This window comes from Dendrobates tinctorius, unplaced genomic scaffold, assembly GCF_039654945.1.
Source record: "Dendrobates tinctorius isolate UK_male_01 unplaced genomic scaffold, ASM3965494v1 ptg000138l, whole genome shotgun sequence".
Classification (NCBI taxonomy): domain Eukaryota; kingdom Metazoa; phylum Chordata; class Amphibia; order Anura; family Dendrobatidae; genus Dendrobates; species Dendrobates tinctorius.
Genome location: NW_027361806.1, coordinates 22,569,656 through 22,589,604, shown reverse-complemented (window position 1 = coordinate 22,589,604; position 19,949 = coordinate 22,569,656). Strand labels below are relative to the sequence as shown.

Genomic DNA, 19,949 nt, shown 5'->3' with positions numbered 1-19,949 from the left:
AGAGGCCTTGGGATTCTTGTCCTTACAGAAAATCTTTGAGATTCCCACCTTTTAAAAAAAAAAATAAGTTTAATGATAAAAGTTGATGATATAGATTTTCTTTTTTTTTTTCTTTTTTTTAGACTTTTATTGTCTCAACATTTAAAAAAATAAAGTCAATACATTTCCGTCCCTGAGCCCTCACTATAGGCTGTTCCGTCCGTATCACTTTTTAGCACTTTTTTGTGCAGTATATACTGGAAGCAAAGACCACAATTTAATTTTCATCACACGGAGTCATACATCACCTAAGGAAGAACTGGATGGAGTCAACGTAGGATCATAACATTGCGAAAAATATCTCCTCCTCTTCTCTGCACAGATAATGCCCATAACACTCTCCAATAGAAAATAATAGGCAATGATCACAGCACACCTGCTCCACCTCCCTGCGCAATCCCATTTCCACATAGCATGCACACAGTACTCCTGCATAGCTTGCCCACAATACAGTGCGATGGAAGATATCTGATCACAGATCATCTCCATACTCTCCAATGAAATCTGCACAGATCGCAGAGCATGCTCACAACACACTCCAGTGGGGGATAATAATGATGGTCACAGCTCACCTCCACACCCTGCCTGCTCAGAGAGCCGAGTACATGTTACAGAGCATGCACACTACAGTCTTCCATTGAAGGTAATAGATGCTGGTCACAGCTCACCTTCCTCCTTCCCTGCACAGAAGCTGGGGATATGAGAGAGTTGTGGAACCTTTTCTACCCATCGGTTTGTTTCCGTGCCGTTGGACGTCATGTCTGATGCGCTCCGAGCAGCAGGTGATCCTGGATCTTCCTTTATCTGGCGCTTTGATGTGCGGCGGCGTTATTTGTGTAATTAATGTTCTTTAATTAATGAGCTTTTGTTTCTGACATCTGTTTTCTGATCTGAACATGATGCACGACGTTTTGTGAGCGCTCTTGGGGCGCACTGGAATATTTTACAGTTTTGTTTTTTGTTTTTTTTACTCTGCTTCACAAGGTGACTTTTTAATATGGCGTCCAGGATTAAGTTTAGCTCTCCAACAGCATTTCCGGTGGCCGCACACAGGTCCTTCTACGCCGCCAGCTTAAAGGCAGCGTATCGGCTGAACACGCGCTCTCCCGTAATCAGCGGAGAGCAGACGTCTCCGGTCTCATGAGCAGCAAATGTGCGCCGTAAATGCCGAGTGCTTAACCTGCCGAGAGCGGATAAAGCGTTCGCATGCAAATGTTCTCCATTAGAGAAAATGTTATTTAACCTGTCGCCGTGATCCTAGCAGAACCTTTTATAAAGTGCTTGTGTCTTCAGACCGCGGACATATTGTTTCTATTGGGCGAAGTTCATTCAGTGCAAAAATGCAGAAAAGTTTTCACTGCGTTTTATCTGCCAGCCTAGTGAATGCGATTATAGGAAATCTCGGGCAAATAAATCTGCAGCGTAGACGGACAGGAGCAAGTTGGAGATTTGCAGCTCGTCCATTTATGCTGCGGATTTAGGTCCGACTTTAATCCTTTGCAAAAGAGAGAAATGTGCGGCTCCGGCGCTCCTTCTCCGCAGTGATATCTGTAGCACGTGTCGCCAACATTGCAGATGCCACGGGAGAACATACACAAAGGGGCTCAATGGTTTGGACAGAAGGCCCCAGTCCGTAACCGTAAAGATAGCCGTTAATGATGCCAGCTTTCTCATTGACATCAATAGGCTGCCTTAAAGGGGTTGTCCAAAGCCGCTCCCATCGACATCGGTAGGTGAAGCCGCATGTCACCTGCACGATCCTGCTCGGGCACATACATAATCAGCCGTTATCGTGCACATCTCCAATTCGTTTTCACCGCCGGATAGATGTGATGTCGTCAGCGCCGTCCACCCCAAACCGCGGGCGTGAGCAGCACCGGACCACCCTCTTAGTAACACACAGCCTCACTGGCCATCTCTATGTGGAGCCGCTCTTTATAGCTACTCGCTATGGTGTAGCAGAGCTGGGGGGCTACAAATGTGTTCTCTACTCTCTATCCAAATTGGATATTTATAAAAAGAGATTGTGTAATGCCGGAGGTAAAATGTTTCCACCATAATGGGTGCTACATTCTTGCTGAATCCGCAGCAGATTTTGCTGTAACTTCCCTGCACATTTCTCCCGTTCTGCAGTGAAACTGTTAAAACCTGCAGTGAGATTCGGCTTCGGTTTTGGCAAATAATGGTGGATGAGATTGTTAAAATCTGGTTACCACTAAAAATCCATCATGATTCTCCATGAGTGTATGGTTATTGGACTTGCAGAAATATCATGCAGAAAATCTGATGCAATTTGCTGAAAAAATTGTGCAGGGTTCGTTGTGAATCTAGGATTAGGGTTAACCCTTGAAATTGCCTGACCCTGATCCCTCCCTAAGCGCTGCAATATGGGATGACGGGTGTTGCTCGCGGTCGCCGGCCCTTTAATGCGCACGCCATCGTTATCTGAGCCTAGCTTTTAATTACTGCTGCTCCACAGGCCGGAGATTACAGATCCTGCCGCCGATCAGCGTGTCTATGGAGTTTTTTTAATTGACTTTTGATTTACACAGATCTTATCTGGCTCGTAAGGTATTGTGCGCTGCAAGAAAATGTCGGATCCTGGTCTCCCGGGGTCACGAATCTGGAAGGAGATAGTTTTGTTTTATCTGCCCAAATATTTATCCACCCGCTCAGGAGATGTGGAGTAACGTCCTTGATGCCTCTCGCTCTGTTCCCTCCACATTATGCAGGTAGCGGCCTCCGACAAGCGTTTACCGTGTTGGCTTCTCCGCTTCTCGGCTGCACTTGACATTTCACTGCTGATTATCTGGAATTTCCACCGTGTTAAACGTTATTTATAAAGCTTCTTATAGGAACATTTATATGTTCGGATGGCCTGGAGAATGTTCCCGAGGATCCACCCGTCAACCGGATGACAGCGCGTCCACACACATAACAAGCATCTGAATAAAAGCTGAGAGACTAAGACACTTCTTACATATATTTTCAGCTGCATTTGATAGAGTTCAGATGTCGAAGTCTTAAAGGGAATCTGTCAGCAGGTTTTTGCTATGTAATCTGAGGACAGCAGGAGATAGAGGCTGAATCACAGAATTCAGGGATGTGTCACTTGTCAAAGTGCTGCTGTAGTTTACGAACTGTGAAGGATTTATCACTAAGAGGTAATAATAATAATTTTATTTCTATAGCGCCAACATATTCCACAGCACTTTATATTATAGAGGGGACTTGTATGTACAGACAATAGACATTACAGCTTAACAATAAACACAGATCAAAACAGATGCCAAGAGGAATGAGGGCCCTGCTGGCAAGCTTACAGTCTATGACTAATGGACTAATCCAGCATCTAAGCACCTCACTGTCTATGGACTTTATACATAGCCTGTGGGGTGGGGTCCGCTGCGGTGGGAGTGGGGTCAGCTGCGGTGGGGGCTTGGTTAGCTTTCTCAGCTCTGCTTCATGTTAAATCTAAAAGTTCTCATTGTGTCAGAACGGCTGCACACAGTAATCTCAGTGATACATCGTTGGATTCAGTTTATCTTTCCCTACATTACGCTGCTCTCAGAGGCGGTAGCAAAAACCTACTGACGGATTCCCTTTAACTTTATGAAAATGGTAACTCAAGGATGAGGAGGAGGCAAAAAATGTCACGATAATGACTGATTGTATTTCCAAAATCATAAGTATTCTACCTGTAATAACGTCCAATCCCCCCTTCCTCCTTGCATGGTGTGCACATTCTAATGAATTATTCCTGCACTGTGACGTCGCCGCGTGCGTTCTCCCTGCACTGCGTTCGCCCTGCGCTGTGAAGTCGCCGCGTACGTTCTTCCTTCACTGTGACGGCACTGCGTGCGTTCTCCCTGCACTGTGACGTCGCCGTGTGCGTTCTTCCTGCACTGTGACGTCGCCGCATGCATTCTCCCGTCACTGTGATGTCGCCGCATGCATTCTCCCTTCACTGTGACGTCGCCGCGTGCGTTCTCCCGTCACTGTGATGTCGCCGCGTGCGTTCTTCCTGCCCTGTGACGTTGCCGCATGCATTCTCCCTTCACTGTGACGTCGCCGTGTGCGTTCTTCCTTCACTGTGATGTCGCCATGTGCGTTCTTCCTTCACTGTGACATCACCGCATGCGTTCTCCCTTCACTGTGACGTCGCCTCATGCGTTCTCCCTTCACTGTGACATCACCGCATGCGTTCTCCCTGCACTGTAACGTCGCCGCGTGCGTTCTCCCGTCACTGTGACGTCACCGCGTGCGTTCTTCCTGCCCTGTGACGTCGCCGCGTGCATTCTCCCGTCACTGTGATGTCGCTGTGTGCGTTCTTCCTGCCCTGTGACGTCGCCGCATGCATTCTCCCTTCACTGTGATGTCGCCGCATGCATTCTCCCTTCACTGTGACGTCGCCGCGTGCGTTCTCCCGTCACTGTGACGTCGCCGCATGCATTCTCCCGTCACTGTGATGTCGCCGCGTGCGTTCTTCCTGCCCTGTGACGTTGCCGCATGCATTCTCCCTTCACTGTGATGTCACCGCGTGCGTTCTCCCTTCACTGTGATGTCACCGCATGCATTCTCCCTTCACTGTGACGTCGCCGCGTGCGTTCTCCCGTCACTGTGACGTCGCCGCATGCATTCTCCCGTCACTGTGATGTCGCCGCGTGCGTTCTTCCTGCCCTGTGACGTTGCCGCATGCATTCTCCCTTCACTGTGACGTCACCGCGTGCATTCTCCCGTCACTGTGACGTCGCCGCGTGCGTTCTCCCGTCTCTGTGATGTCGCCGTGTGCGTTCTTCCTTCACTGTGATGTCGCCGTGTGCGTTCTTCCTTCACTGTGATGTCGCCGTGTGCGTTCTTCCTTCACTGTGATGTCGCCGTGTGCGTTCTTCCTTCACTGTGACGTCGCCCCGTGCGTTCTTCCTTCACTGTGACGTCGCCCCGTGCGTTCTTCCTTCACTGTGACATCACCGCATGCGTTCTTCCTGCCCTGTGACGTCGCCGCATGCATTCTCCCTTCACTGTGACGTCGCCTCATGCGTTCTCCCTTCACTGTGACATCACCGCATGCGTTCTCCCTGCACTGTAATGTCGCCGCGTGCGTTCTCCCGTCACTGTGACGTCACCGCGTGCGTTCTTCCTGCCCTGTGACGTCGCCGCGTGCATTCTCCCGTCACTGTGATGTCGCCGTGTGCGTTCTTCCTGCCCTGTGACGTCGCCGCATGCATTCTCCCTTCACTGTGATGTCGCCGCGTGCGTTCTCCCTGCACGGTGACAGTATTGCACGCATTCTCCTGTATAATGACTTCACTGTGTTCAATAATGACATTAAAATAATCTTTTAGCTTTCCAAGTTCTGTCCACCTTGCTTTTTTCTGGGTCCCCTCTGCGATGCCTAATACAGATGTTGAGGAATCCTTTTTCACAAAATCTCTAACGTAAACTTGGAGTAGTGGACATGAAGCTTTGATACGTTGTGTCCTGTGATTCCCGTCTGCTCCCTGGATCCCAGCACACAAGTATTTCATGATAGTAATAATTCTGCAGCACTTTTTGGCAATATCGGTAAGATCCCGCCATCATGGGATAAATCTCCGTACACGGTGGCAGCGGCATCTGATATACCGCTACATGCACACAATAAAGCAAAAAACTAATTGTGGAGCCGTGCATTAGATGACAACACTATAAGCGGACTTGGATCAATACTCCATCTTTCCATACATTGGAGTGAGCGGTGCAGCGGTGCATGCTTAACTCTCCAGCACCGCTCTACTCCGGCTGTGCTTCCTGCTATGGGATGATTAATCTCTCAGCCTCCTGCTGTTAACCCCTTAGGCGTCCTCTTGACACTTTGTACACTGCATATTTGTCATGTTTTACACTGAATTGTATTGTAGATCTTAAGGCGATGGCTCTACATGAGCCTAATTATGTGCACCGGGACCGGCGCGAGTTTGTACCAGGCTTTTGATGCCTAAAATATTCTTCTTCCTGCGTATTTCCCGCACAGTGACCAAATATAATAATCCTTTAATCTGGCATCAGTAGGGTCTAATAGGTGCCAAATTATTAAATATACGGCCCTATAAAAGTATATGCAACTTTTAAAGAGAAAGAAACTTAAATGAATTGTCTCAATTTCTTAAGAGGCCGACGTGTCTAATTTGGCAAACAGCGGTGATCGCCGTGTCTGCCTCCTATAGGCACTAAAGTGGTAACACAGCTGCTGAACGATGGGGGTGAGGATTAGACACCACTGATATCTCCGATACCGTACATTAGTTTTCTTATTTAAAGATTAATGTCTCACTATTCCTCTGTTATTCCTACAGGAAATGGAGAACTAAATAGAAAGGGCTACGACTGGAGAAGGGCGCTACCCTCTTAGCCATTGTCCTGTAAGTGCTGACTTTTTAGGGAGAGACCCGTCTCCTACGAGAAACGTTATAGATGTCAACTAGAGGTGAACAAATCGATTTGCAGGACAGGAACCCCCCGAACCACTTTCTACCCGCCGGCGTCCCCACCTCTTCTTACGATTAAGCCAGACTGGCATGGCATCGTGGTGCAAAGATGGCGCAGAAGAGGTGCCGGGGATTTCAGCAGATAGGGGTTCGCAGGGCAAAGTTCGGAGATCTGACGGAGACCTGTTTAATGAGAGTAAATTTGATTTTGGCCCCTTCCCCTTCACACAGTAAAGTCGCTCTAATTAAAATGAAGGTCGATTTCTCTCCTGTCGAATAAACCTGCGCGGTGCCGTTCATAACCTGCTGCCGGAATATAATATATTGTAATTACGTTGAGGAGCGCGCGTCGTGTTTTAAGACTTCAATTTATGCTAAAAATGTTTCTCCTTTTGATATGTGCAAAGACATTAGATCTGGTTTGTGCTGCGCCGCTGTTCTTCGCGCAGCGGTGGGACTTTCCCTTATTTGTTTTTTAATGTTTGTAATTCAGTATTATCGATCTAACTACAATTCCCCTGTTCTGGAAAGAGAACGAAGCTCTTCTGTTGATTCAGTTGTGTGGTTTTTTTTTTTTTTTTTTTTTTTCTGAAGACAAAAAATTGATTTTATAATTTAAAAATGTATTTGCAATCTCGCTCGGGCCTGGAGATGTGATCAGTTCATTAAAGAGCACACGGGTGCTCAAACAAATGTCAAATAGACTCTGAAAAGGAATGCAGGAAAACTCAAGTCGTCTTGTTCTTAAAGGGGTTCCTTTTAAAACTGTAGGTATTGGCCCTAGATGCTTCTAAACAACCTAAAAAAAAAAAAAAAAAAGCGAATATTCACTTACCGGAATGGTGCATCCCTCGTCGGGCTCCTCGTATCCTCTTCTGTCATGGGACTAAATGTGATGGCTTCAGGCAATCAGCGGCTGCTGCTGCTTCATCCACATGGACAGAACATTTATTCTGTTGATTGGCTGCAGTGGTCATCTAATGTCCCCTGCCTGCCAGAAGAGGAAGCTAGGCAGGCATGTCCTGCCCTCATCTTTAAAGTTTACCTATAGTTTCAGGTGAACTTTGAGAATGCACTGTCCTGTCTGTGTGCTTGTTTTGACAAACACTTTGCAATTTTACCCCTTTAAGAAGATGAGAGAACCCTTTTAAGGGTGCCGGTATAGGGTTTCTGATCTGTCCTACAACTTCACCTTGCCATCTGATAACGCCCCGTTCACGGTTTGCTCGCAGTTGTTGTGCGTGGATGTATTGCAGCACCGTCGGCGCTCCGCATTTATATAAAGACTTGATCTAGTGTAAATGATCGAACTCCAGGGAGACGTAATCCTAAATCCCGACACAGGAGTGTAAGAAAAGCTGGGACTTCTGCCCATTCTCCGTAATCTACTCCGTCTACATAAAAAATGAATATTTATAGGGAGGAAAAGGCATTTTTTTAAGTCATTAGCCGAAGTCCTAGCTTGGCTTTGGGTAATGAGCGCAGAGGCTTCCACTGCCGCCATGATGGATGGCTCTCCCAAGCTTCACTGACTACTGCAACCCTGGCTTCTAGTTGTGCGCTCATATCAGGCGCCAAAAAGGCCGATTATTGGAGCGGCACATTAAATACATTGCATTGTGGGAGCGTATGGGGTCACACGAGGCCCCGAGTACCCAGAATCACAGCCCTTTAATATAGGTGGATGAATCTAACCTACCTGCTTCATGCAGCGCTCATGTCGTATGGTAATGCTGTAATGTATCATACCGTCCATACAATACCGCCATACAGTGCTGAAGTAAGGAATCTAGTGTATGTACACAGCACCAGCAGAATAGTGAGTGCAGCTCTGGGGTAAAATACAGGATGTAACCCAGGATCAGTAATGTATGTACACAGTGACTGCACCAGCAGAATAGTGAGTGCAGCTCTGGAGTATAATACAGGATGTAACTCAGGATCAGTAATGTAATGTATGTACACAGTGACTGCACCAGCAGAATAGTGAGTGCAGCTCTGGGGTATAATACAGGATGTAACTCAGGATAAGTAATGTAATGTATGTACACAGTGACTGCACCAGCAGAATAGTGAGTGCAGCTCTGGGGTATAATACAGGATCAGTAATGTATGTACACAGTGACTGCACCAGCAGAATAGAGAGTGCAGCTCTGGAGTATAATACAGGATGTAACTCAGGATCAGTAATGTAATGTATGTACACAGTGACTGCACCAGCAGAATAGTGAGTGCAGCTCTGGAGTATAATACAGGATGTAACTCGGGATCAGTAATGTATGGACACAGTGACTGCACCAGCAGAATAGTGAATGCAGCTCTGGGGTATAATACAGGCTGTAACTCAGGATCAGTAATGTAAAGTATGTACACTGTGACTCCACCAGCAGAATAGTGAGTGCAGCTCTGGGATATAATACAGGATGTAACTCAGGATCAGTAATGCAATGTATGTACACAGTAACTGCACCAGCAGAATAGTGAGTGCGGCTCTGGAGTATAATACAGGATGTAACTCAGGATCAGTAATGTATGTACACAGTGACTGCACCAGCAGAATAGTGAGTGCAGCTCTGGAGTATAATACAGGATGTAACTCAGGGTCAGTAATGTATGTACACAGTGACTGCACCAGCAGAATAGTGAGTGCAGCTCTGGAGTATAATACAGGATGTAACTCAGGACCAGTAATGTATGTACACAGTGACTGCACCAGCAGAATAGTGAGTGCAGCTCTGGAGTATAATACAGGATGTAACTCAGGATCAGTAATGTAATACGTGTACACCGTGACTGCACCAGCAGAATAGTGAGCGCAGCTCTGGGGTATAATACAGGATGTAGTTTATGTACACGGTGCCCCATTCCTTTCATCTCTTCTTTTAGTCAGCGGCTTTGTTCCTGTTTCTGCGGGTGGTTGTGTCGTTGCTGTTCCTCGGCTGGTATGTTCGGTGACTGTATCTCTGTACAGTAGCGGCATGGTCGCAGGCTGCAGCTTGGCTCACAGGTTTACATTTTGAAGCCTTCCCATTCATTTGAACCAGTGACCGATTTACTGCAGACATCAAAGAGCAGCGAGACACTGCAGCGTCCGCGCCGGAGGACTCTGCCGTGTCGGAGAGCGTAGTCCTGGTAACATGGTGCGCAGCCGATAGTCTACTGTACATTATGTTTAGTGCTGTGCAGGGTCGCCGGTCAGAGACGGAGCCAAATTTTGGAGATTATTTTATAACTCAAAGCACAAGGATAAGTCTATAGACCTGCTGGCAGCGAATGTATGATGTCACACAGCACGGCAGTGTTAGTGCACCGTACTGTCTGCACTGGCGTCATCCGCCATCGGTCTACCTTCTCACCATAGCATATCACATATTGTCACACCATCCCTACCACGATGCATTAGGTCAGTGGTGTGTCACTGGCAGGAGCAGGGTAATTTACATGCCATTTCTCGGATTACCGCTCCCATGAACGCCCAGGCTTCCCTTACTGAGATTTGTGTCCTGTACATCATGATCATATTCTCACTGGTGGGTTATTATTCCACCCTTGCTGTAAGCTCTCCTTGCATTGACATCCTTCCAGGCCGATGCGGTGATTGTGGATACCCATGGCGGACAATCTGAGAGGGCGGAGCCGCTGAGGAGAAAGGGGAGGGAGCTGCAGCCTCGACCAATTACACCTCTGCCCTAATGAAGCCGAGCTCCTGAGGAAAAAGGGGAGGGGGCTGCAGCCTCGACCAGTTACAGCTCTGCCCTAATGAAGCCGAGCTGCTGAGGAAAAAGGGGAGGGAGCTGTAGCCTCGACCAATTACAGCTCTGCCCTAATGAAGCCGAGCTCCTGAGGAGAAAGGGGAGGGAGCTGCAGCCTCGACCAGTTACAGCTCTGCCCTAATGAAGCCGAGCTCCTGAGGAGAAAGGGGAGGGAGCTGCAGCCTCGACCAGTTACAGCTCTGCCCTAATGAAGCCGAGCTCCTGAGGAGAAAGGGGAGGGAGCTGCAGCCTCGACCAGTTACAGCTCTGCCCTAATGAAGCCGAGCTTCTGAGGAGAAAGGGGAGGGAGCTGCAGCCTCGACCAGTTACAGCACTGCCCTAATGAAGCCGAGCTGCTGAGGAGAAAGGGGAGGGAGCTGCAGCCTCGACCAATTACAGCTCTGCCCTAATGAAGCCGAGCTCCTGAGGAGAAAGGGGAGGGAGCTGCAGCCTCGACCAGTTACAGCACTGCCCTAATGAAGCCGAGCTGCTGAGGAGAAAGGGGAGGGAGCTGCCGCCTCGACCAGTTACAGCTCTGCCCTAATGAAGCCGAGCTGCTGAGGAGAAGGGAGGGAGCTGCAGCCTCGACCAGTTACAGCACTGCCCTAATGAAGCCGAGCTGCTGAGGAGAAGGGAGGGAGCTGCAGCCTCGACCAGTTACAGCTCTGCCCTAATGAAGCCGAGCTGCTGAGGAGAAAGGGGAGGGAGCTGCAGCCTCGACCAGTTACAGCTCTGCCCTAATGAAGCCGAGCTGCTGAGGAGAAGGGAGGGAGCTGCAGCCTCGACCAGTTACAGCTCTGCCCTAATGAAGCCGAGCTGCAAAATGGCAAGAGCTGGAAATAAATGTAGTTATCCAGTGTAGTTACTGATCGAGAAGCCATTTGTGAGCTTTACTTTTTTTTTTAGGTATGTCTGTTCTTCATTGGGTCCACATATACGGCGCAGACTCAGGATCTGAGCCTGCATCATACGCAACAGTTGCCCTGTGTGTTATATAGCCAGCTAAGATGGTTGCCGTTTAACCATATAAATGCCACTTTCAGTCAATGTCTGGCTGGATTACTGCGGTGCGTGCGTAACCTCCCTGTACGATGTGCCAGCGGGTGAACGTGGCCGCTGTGGACCGTCACTGAATTTTGTAGTAGACTGTTCTATATATTGCAATATATAGAGAAAATGAGAAGAGAACGCAACTACAAGTCCCCTAAAGGGACAAAAATGTAAAGTAAAAAAAAAATTGAATTACAAAAAAAATGAATTTAAATTTCCTCTTCCAAGTTGTAAAAAAACAAAAAAAAATAATGTATTTAGTATAGCCACGAATATAAAAGTCTGATCTATCAAAATATGAAAGTAATTAATTAAACACCTTAAAGAATGACAGAATTGCTGTTTTTCTAGTGCCAAAAAGTCTTATTTAGCACAAAATGGTACCGATAAAACATCGTCTCACGAAAAAAAATGTCCTCCCACATAACATTGATGGAAAAATAAAAATGTTACCAGTCTGGCAATGACTACATAAACCATATTTTTGTGGGTTTTTTTTTATATTTTTTACAAATTGTGAGGGACGAGGGAGACTCCATTTTGGATTTATTAATTCAGGCCCCATAGATTATCCAGAGATCTTCCTTCCACAGCAGGGGTGTGGCCCCCACCCTTGGGATAAGTACACAATTCCCAAAAGAACAGAACTTTACCAGATGGCCAGAGAATTTAGAGGCCTCATGTTAATAAAGGCAAGGGGGAGCAGAGCTGGGACCCCTGCTGTCTTTTGTGCAAGGCGCCCAACATCAATGGAAGCTCTAGACCGAGCATCACCGACATCTAGAAATGAATTATGAGAGCACCGTGCATCTCAGGGTTAAGTCCAATATACCACCAGAACCCTGGGAGCCCTCTGCACGCACCCATGTGACTCGCTTTTCACTATCGGTCCCGGATACCGAGCTATCGATACTGGTTCTCCAGATCCACTTAGCCGACCCAAGTTTGGACTCTCCATATCGGTCCAGCCCCAATGAACCCGTTGAGACATCAACATTTGTATTGTTTTTCGGATCTTCTGTTTTGATGGGTTTCTAGTATATCCTGGGTTCTCACCATATTTTACCAATTGTTTATAACTAGTGATTAATATATATTTTTTAAATTTAAAATACCATAGCAGTTTGGGACAAGAATACGGTTCCTTCCTTGTAAATGTAAGCAGTCATTAGAAAATGGTAATCTATTATGTTAGGTTTTTGCCCAAAAAATAAATACAATTTTTTTTTTCCATATCACAATCTGTATTAAAAATAAAAAAAATGGAGATCTTGGAGTTTTCTAGACCCTGGGGCTTTTTTAGATTCTAATGTCCTGTTGTTTCAGGAAATCCACATAAGCAGCAATGACCAGACTTACACTAAAACTTTTATATTGAAGCATCTAATGAGCATGTGCAACAGTCATTGTGAAGGAAGTGAGCTGTGACATCACCTATTGTGAATGATGGATCCTGTTATCTACTATATAAAGAGGTGTTATCAGTCATTGTACAGGAGGAGTAGGAGGTGAGCTGTGACATCACCTATTGTGAATGGTGGATCCTGTGTTATCTACTGTATAAAGAGGTGTTATCAGTCATTCTATTGTACAGGAGGAGGAGGTGAGCTGTGACTTCAACTATTGTGAATGGTGGATCCTATGTTATCTACTGTATATAGAGGTGTTACCAGTCACTCTACAGGAAGAGGAGGTGAGCTGTGACATCACCTATTGTGAATGATGGATCCTGTGTTATCTACTGTATATAGAGATGTTATCAGTCATTGTACATGAGGAGTAGGAGGTGAGCTGTGACATCACCTATTGTGACCAGTGGATCCTGTGTTATCTGCTGTATATAGAGATGTTATCAGTCATTGTACAGGAGGAGTAGGAGGTGAGCTGTGACATCACCTATTGTGAATGGTGGATCCTGTGTTATCTACTGTATATAGAGGTGTTACCAGTCATTGTACAGGAAGAGGAGGTGAGCTGTGACATCACCTATAGTAAATGGTGGATCCTGTGTTATCTACTGTATATAGAGGTGTTATCAGTCATTGTACAGGAGGAATAGGAGGTGAGCTGTGACATCACCTATTGTGAATGGTGGATCCTGTGTTATCTACTGTATAAAGAGATGTTATCAGTCATTGTACAGGAGGAGGAGGTGAGCTGTGACATCAACTATTGTGAATGGTGGATCCTGTGTTATCTACTGTATATAGAGGTGTTATCAGTCATTGTGCAGGAGGAGGAGGTGAGCTGTGACATCACCTATTGTGAATGGTGGATCCTGTGTTATCTACTGTATATAGAGGTGTTACCAGTCATTGTATAGTCATTATAGGGGCCCTCAAAAAAAATAGTTTCTCACTTTTTTTTTTTGCGGAGCACATTTTTACCCATACTTTCAGCCATCAGTGCTTTTTATTCCCTGGTAAAACTTTATATAGTCAGATCTTCCATAATTTTTTATTATTTCCTTTTTTTTTATTATGAACTGGTGCCCTTTCCAAGACGAGACACTTTCTTGTTAGCTGTTGATGCAGCAGACTGGCATTGAGTGCATAATCCTATGATATCCTCTTTCTCCAGTGAAGACTTCTCCATAATGAACTATTCATGGGTACAAAATGGCAGAATGGTCACACACGTGGTGACCGGTAATGGCCAAGTTATACTGTGTGTATATATATATATTTTTTTTTTTTGGAGGGTGGGTGTTCTTAATAATCTGTGGTGGGCCATGAATGGCTATAAGGTCGTCCATGACATGATCACCTCTGCCGCTGTGTAGATGTAACCCAGACGGATGAGTTAAGTGTCTTCCCGTCTGTTTTCTTGTCTCGTCATTAATCTGTTATCTTCTCTTTCAACACGTTTCATGTTGTAAGAAGAAGCTGAATTTGCTTTCCCTGGGGTGGATTGATGTATTTAAATCATCTCCATCCATCTTCAGCTGATAACTGAAATATGAGGGGATTTAGTGAATAAACAGCAAAATTATTATTATTTTTGTGTAATTAATAATTACAGAGAGGTTTCCGGGCTAAGTGCAGACGTCACCTTGTTTGCTGCTGCTACACAGTGAAGTTTCATTAGCTGAATGCTTCAGTCTGCAGAACCCATTAAACTGAAGAGGTGTAATGCTGAATTTCCATAATAACCCAAATGGAACCTGTATCATAATGGAACCTGAGAACTTAATGTAAACGTAACATAGCGGGAGGAACCATCAAGTGATGAGCGCACTAGAAAACACAATAGTAATTGATGGGAAAGGGTTACTCCAGCCAAACCTTTAAACATATCCGCATTTTATTATAACCTTTCAGGAGAAGCTGTCATGTATAGATGAGTCATTAGACTATTTACGGCCATTATATGACTTGTATTCTCCATTTCTCACACTTCTCTTTCAATTTTGTCTAGCTGCTATGAAGTTTCCAGTACAGTGTACACACAGACAGGAGAGCAGGAATCCCAGATATCTATGTAGTACATGTTCAGAAGCAGCAGCATGGATCACATTATGCAGCAGTACTGAGCAGAGTACTTGTGAATGCTTCTCTGGGGTTATATGCAGCCAGGATGTGTGCTGGCACCATCCACAGATACTCCCTTTTATTGCATGGGATAAACAGGGAAACAGACGTTGCAGGAACACTTTTCTGGGTTAGATAAAACAATTAGTAGAAAGCTGCAGCTGTTATACAGAAGCGTACCTGTGGATCCAGTGCTGGGGTGAACTAAAACATTAAGTAAAGAGCATTAGTAGCATGGAGGGCATTATACAGCAGTACTTAGCAGTATACTTGTTAATACTTCTCTGAGGCTAGATAAAAAAAAAAATAGAAAGCTGCTGCAGCATTGAGGATGTTATTCAGCAGTGTACCTGTGAATCTAGTTCTGAGGTCAGCTAAAACATTCAATAAAAATCATTAGTAGCATGGAGGACATTACACCGAAGCATTGAGCAGTGTACTTGTGAATAATTCTCCAACGTCAGATATGGGGCAGGTCTTCATAAAAAGCTGCAACCGCATAAAGGGCATTATACAAAAGACAGGGGCTGTTTATATAGTTCTGATGTGTGAGAAAATATTTAATAAAAATCAGTAATAAGGTGGACATTATACAGCAGTAGTGAGCAGTGTAGCTGTGAGACCAGCAAGGTAAGACACTTCGAGAAACACACAGAGCATAGATTTCTATTCTTTCTCTCTCAGCTCATTCCTCCTGCTCCTCCCCACAGAAACTTCACTAGGGTGTAATCTGATCCCTCACTATCCGTGCTTTTGTATTTTAGCAATTAGAGTGAGGGAGCAAAGGCTCATAGGTGGAGAAAGAAGCAGATTTCTCTGATTAGATACTTTAGTTTCTTATATTTGCTTTTATTATTGAATTATGGAACGATTTTTAATACTACAGCGACCAATCATTCCACAGGAAACTTTAATGATCATCTCTCCAGATCTCTGGGGATTCCTACCTCCTAGATGATGATGGTTTTCTTTTTTTATCAGATTGGTTACTCATGATTTTGCTACTCTTTGCAATCTTGGTCTAATTTTTGTTATTCTCTCAGCCGAGTCGCCATTTTGCAATGTGTGGCAGCTCTGTAAAGTCCGCAGCAAACAGCATCCTAGATCTCAGCATCTCAGACCCTTGAGTTTCTGACATAAGGGAATGATGAATGGTTTTAACACAAAGCACACATGTATCTTTCATCTCTCAGCTGCTCCATATTGTGCGGCAGTGTACAGACATGGTCATCGCACACGTCAGTCCCCGTTTTCAGCAGTTACTAATCTCTAATTCCTGACCTATGAAACAAACGAGGGACAGTTTTGTAAGTCACAAATCTGTATGTTTTCAATATATGAGAGGAAACTGTACACACAAATCCGTGGGGCGCAACCTCCACGCCGTTGGCCATGGTCCCATACAAGCTCAGCACACTGGTGCAGGTGGTGAACCACCGTGCTGGACTGCAACCTCCAGGACTACACTGTCAGCGTGTTGTAAACTATGTGGCGGCACAGATGTCCTTCACACTGGTCGTCATTCTGCCTAAAAATGAATTAAAATGGTGTTTTGTTTTCTAGAAACCAAAACCAAAGGAATGGCACCCACCTGGAGGGTTTATCCTTGGCCTCTGGGCGCTGATTCTTCTCGTCTTCTTCAGAACCTACGGCATTAAACACATGAAGTACGTGTTCTAGAGGGGCACAGCGACCACGAGGGGCCCAGGAGGACTCGGCCCTGATATTTCCCGTCATGGTCTGCTCTGCTGCTTTCTAATAGAAGTTTACCTTGAGTACAAAACCCAAGAGGAAAGCCCGAAAGATAAGTCGTAAGATCACCTAAGCTTGAGGGCAACTATTCTGTGGGCTGAGCAGTCTCCCAACACCCAAAAACTAATGGGTGGAACCATACTTGGAAGTGATGACCACTGGTTCAGCCTACAGAATGGCCGCTTTTCGTGATACTTTCCCTGTAAGACGGAAAACTGTACAGTCATAATATAGAGGATAAATGTAAGAAATCCGCCCCCATCCTAATTTATAAATAAGTCAATTAAAAGGCTTTATAGGTGCTGTAGACCGCCGAGCTGAAAGTCGCTCTCGTGCCAAAGCCGTATTTTATGCCTTTCTGTACATTTCCACGCTGTTGGCACGGTGTATCCAGAGCTTTCTCAGCAGAAACAAAAATAGAAATATTGATTTATCATGCTAAGTACAGCATTTCAGATCAATCCAGAACCCGAGGTAATTATGTATCGAGGAACTGGTGAGCAATTAGAATTTAAAGCAAAACTTAGCCGCCCGTGGAAAACCTCATTTGATTTTTTTCGCCGCTCATCAAACTCGAATGTCCAGCGCATTTTGCCTCCTCAAGCATTTTTAGTGCTCCTGTTTGCACTGGAAATATGAGGGTTTTCCAGTGCAATCTGTAAAAAGACCAAGTGAAAGATGCTGAAGCCGCAAGGCCACAACCCAAGCGCAGCAAAGTGCCGCTGCATGAGTTCATGAGCCGGGGCGGCAGCTCGGGGCAGGCACATGGTGATCCATATTGCTTACGGTAATGTCTCGTCATTGGCTCCGGTACTCCGCCTCGTGTATCTCCAGGTGGTGGTAAAATAAACTGGGATTACGTTTATTCTGTGTTTTTTGGAATTTTATAAGTGTATGTGTGTGTCTAGGGTTTATTCTTACAAAGAGTGTACCAAACAATGGCGCCGCTCAGACGACACAGCCCGAATTGTCGTCTTGATAGAGATGAGCGAAGCCAAACTTAAAAGTTCGGGGTTTGTACCGGATAGTTCGTGTCCGGTGCTGAAAGCCAAACACTGGCTTCTCCCGGAAAACTGTTGCAATGTTAAGAGTTTCAAAAGGAGAAAGATGAGAGAATTTTCCAGCTCAAAAGTTTGGGTGCCCATAGTTTTCAACGGGGTTCTGATTCTGGTTCAAGTTAGGGTACAGTTATGATATCTGAACAGAGCTTTGGAATAAATTTTGGGTTGGGTACCAGAACCCAAACTTCATGGATCCGCTCATCCCTAGTTCTTGGTGGATATTTAGAACTGAAATCAGTTCAGTTCTTCTGAAGACAACTTAGACCTCATTCAGACGGCCATATTTATACGTTTGTTCACACAGGAGCCATCTGTGTTGTGTCTTAACATTGTAATTGTCAGGAGAAGCTTTGCCATTTTATTTATTGATAGTAAAACAGACACAATGCTGAAAATCTGATCCAGCACAATGGTGGAAGTCGGTCCAGTATTTTTCACATACGAGAAAAGAAATCTGATGTCTGAATGAGGCCTTAGCTGATTGTCTTTTATCGCAACACAGACAAATAATCGTCAGCTGACACTTATTCTGCTGAGATCTCAGTATCTGTGGCCCATGTATATGCTGGGCGATAGAAATAAGCTGCTTCCATGAGAACAAAAAATAAAAAGATTGGGCATATTGAAGTTTAGCATGCCTGACCTTTCTTTCCTTTGAATTATCCATTGAGTTACAACCTGGACACCCCATACAGTAGTGTTCAAAATACTAGCAGTCCAGAATGACTAACCATATTAATCGCTGTTTTTGGTATAAATTAGATCACCCCCTGGCACACAATTTACCAGTTGGTGCCGTAGATTATTAGAAAACCACCAGACTCTGCATTCAGGATCTGCAGATTTCTGAGTCTGTGTATTAGAATAATTAATTGATCTCCCCACTGATATTATTTTCAACACCCCCTTTCAATCAGTGAGGTCAATCATTCTGTGAAGACACGGGTGAATCCGGTGGCCCTTATCTAAAGGGGGCTTTACACATAGCGATATTGCTAAAGCGTCACCGAATTTGTGATGCAGCAGCGATGTTGCTAGCGATATCGCTACATGTGATACTCACCTCCGACCGGCTCCCCCGCTGGCTATCGCTGATCGCGCGAGATCGGCCTGGTCCATTTCTCGTCGTCTTCCTGCTGGTGCCGACGAGCGAGCCATGGACGCAGGCGGAAGACGGACACCCTCGTCGTGTCTGAAAGGTAAGTGTGACCACCGACCGCTGCTGAGATCTGCCTGTTTGGCAGCTCACTATCGACCATTTAGCGATGCACCAGCGATCCTGACCGGGTCGTATCGTGGTCGGGATCGCTGGTGCATCGCTAAATGTAAAGGGTTAGGGTGAAGCCAGGACATGTTGTACATGCATTTCTCCTTGAAAGCCGGAGAAATATGGGTCGTCTGAGACATTGTTCAGAAGAACAGCGTACATTGATTATAAAAGTTTTACTGTTTCCAATCCACTTTTTAAAGAAGTGCAGACAATGATCTCCAACGCTTTATAATGGAAAGCCAAACCAGAGAGACGCGGAAGAAAACAGAAGATGACCATTCTAGTGGATGGAAGAATGGTCAGAATGGCAAAGGCTCAGTCAATGATCTGCTCCAGGATGATCACAGACAGTCTCACGTTACCAATGATCGGCTCCAGGATGATCAAAGAACATCTCAAGTTTTGGTAGACTCGTTGCTACACTCATCAGGAGAACTTTAAACTAGAGCACTATGGGATGGGAAATATACGGCCAGGAATAAATATGCAGCTAATTAATTCTTTTGAGAACTCTGCTATGAGAAGTGGAAAGTAAGATCAAAAACCGCAAACTCTGAATAAAAATAGAGGCGCAACAGAAACCGACTACAAACTAAAATGTGTCTATACAAATGCACAAAGCATGGGAAACAAACAAGGAGAATTGGAGCTATTAACACAGGAAGAGAGATGTGATGTCAAAAGCATCACTCAAACTTGGAGGGATGATACACATGCTTGGAATTAAACCTTGAAGGCTACAATTTATTTAAAAACAGGATTAACAAGACGGGATGTGGTGCTGCATTATGTTAGGAAAACATATCTCCACAGAGATCCAAGCTTCAGAGACTGGTAGCTCTGTAGAAACTGTTTGGGTAAGAATTCAAGGAGAGACGAACAGAAAGGACACTATTGTAGGTGTTTACTATAGGCCCGCTGCAGAAACTGAAGATATGGATGAACTCTTTTTACATCAGATGTCTCTGATCTCAAAAAAGTACGACATAGTGATCATGGGAGATTTTAACTGTCCAAATATTTGTTGG

At 45.3% G+C, this 19,949-nt stretch overlaps 1 protein-coding gene across 1 annotated transcript in view; it reads left to right on the top strand.

The window, feature by feature from the left end:
* PIGK (phosphatidylinositol glycan anchor biosynthesis class K) overlaps positions 1–17,455 on the top strand; it is a 92,932-nt gene extending 75,477 nt beyond the window's left edge. Inside the window, exon 11 of the mRNA XM_073544833.1 lies at positions 16,402–17,455. Within this exon, the coding sequence (XP_073400934.1) occupies positions 16,402–16,518 (117 nt within the window). The 3' untranslated portion in view covers positions 16,519–17,455. The remainder of the gene's footprint in view (positions 1–16,401) is intronic.
* The last annotated feature ends 2,494 nt before the right edge of the window (positions 17,456–19,949 follow it).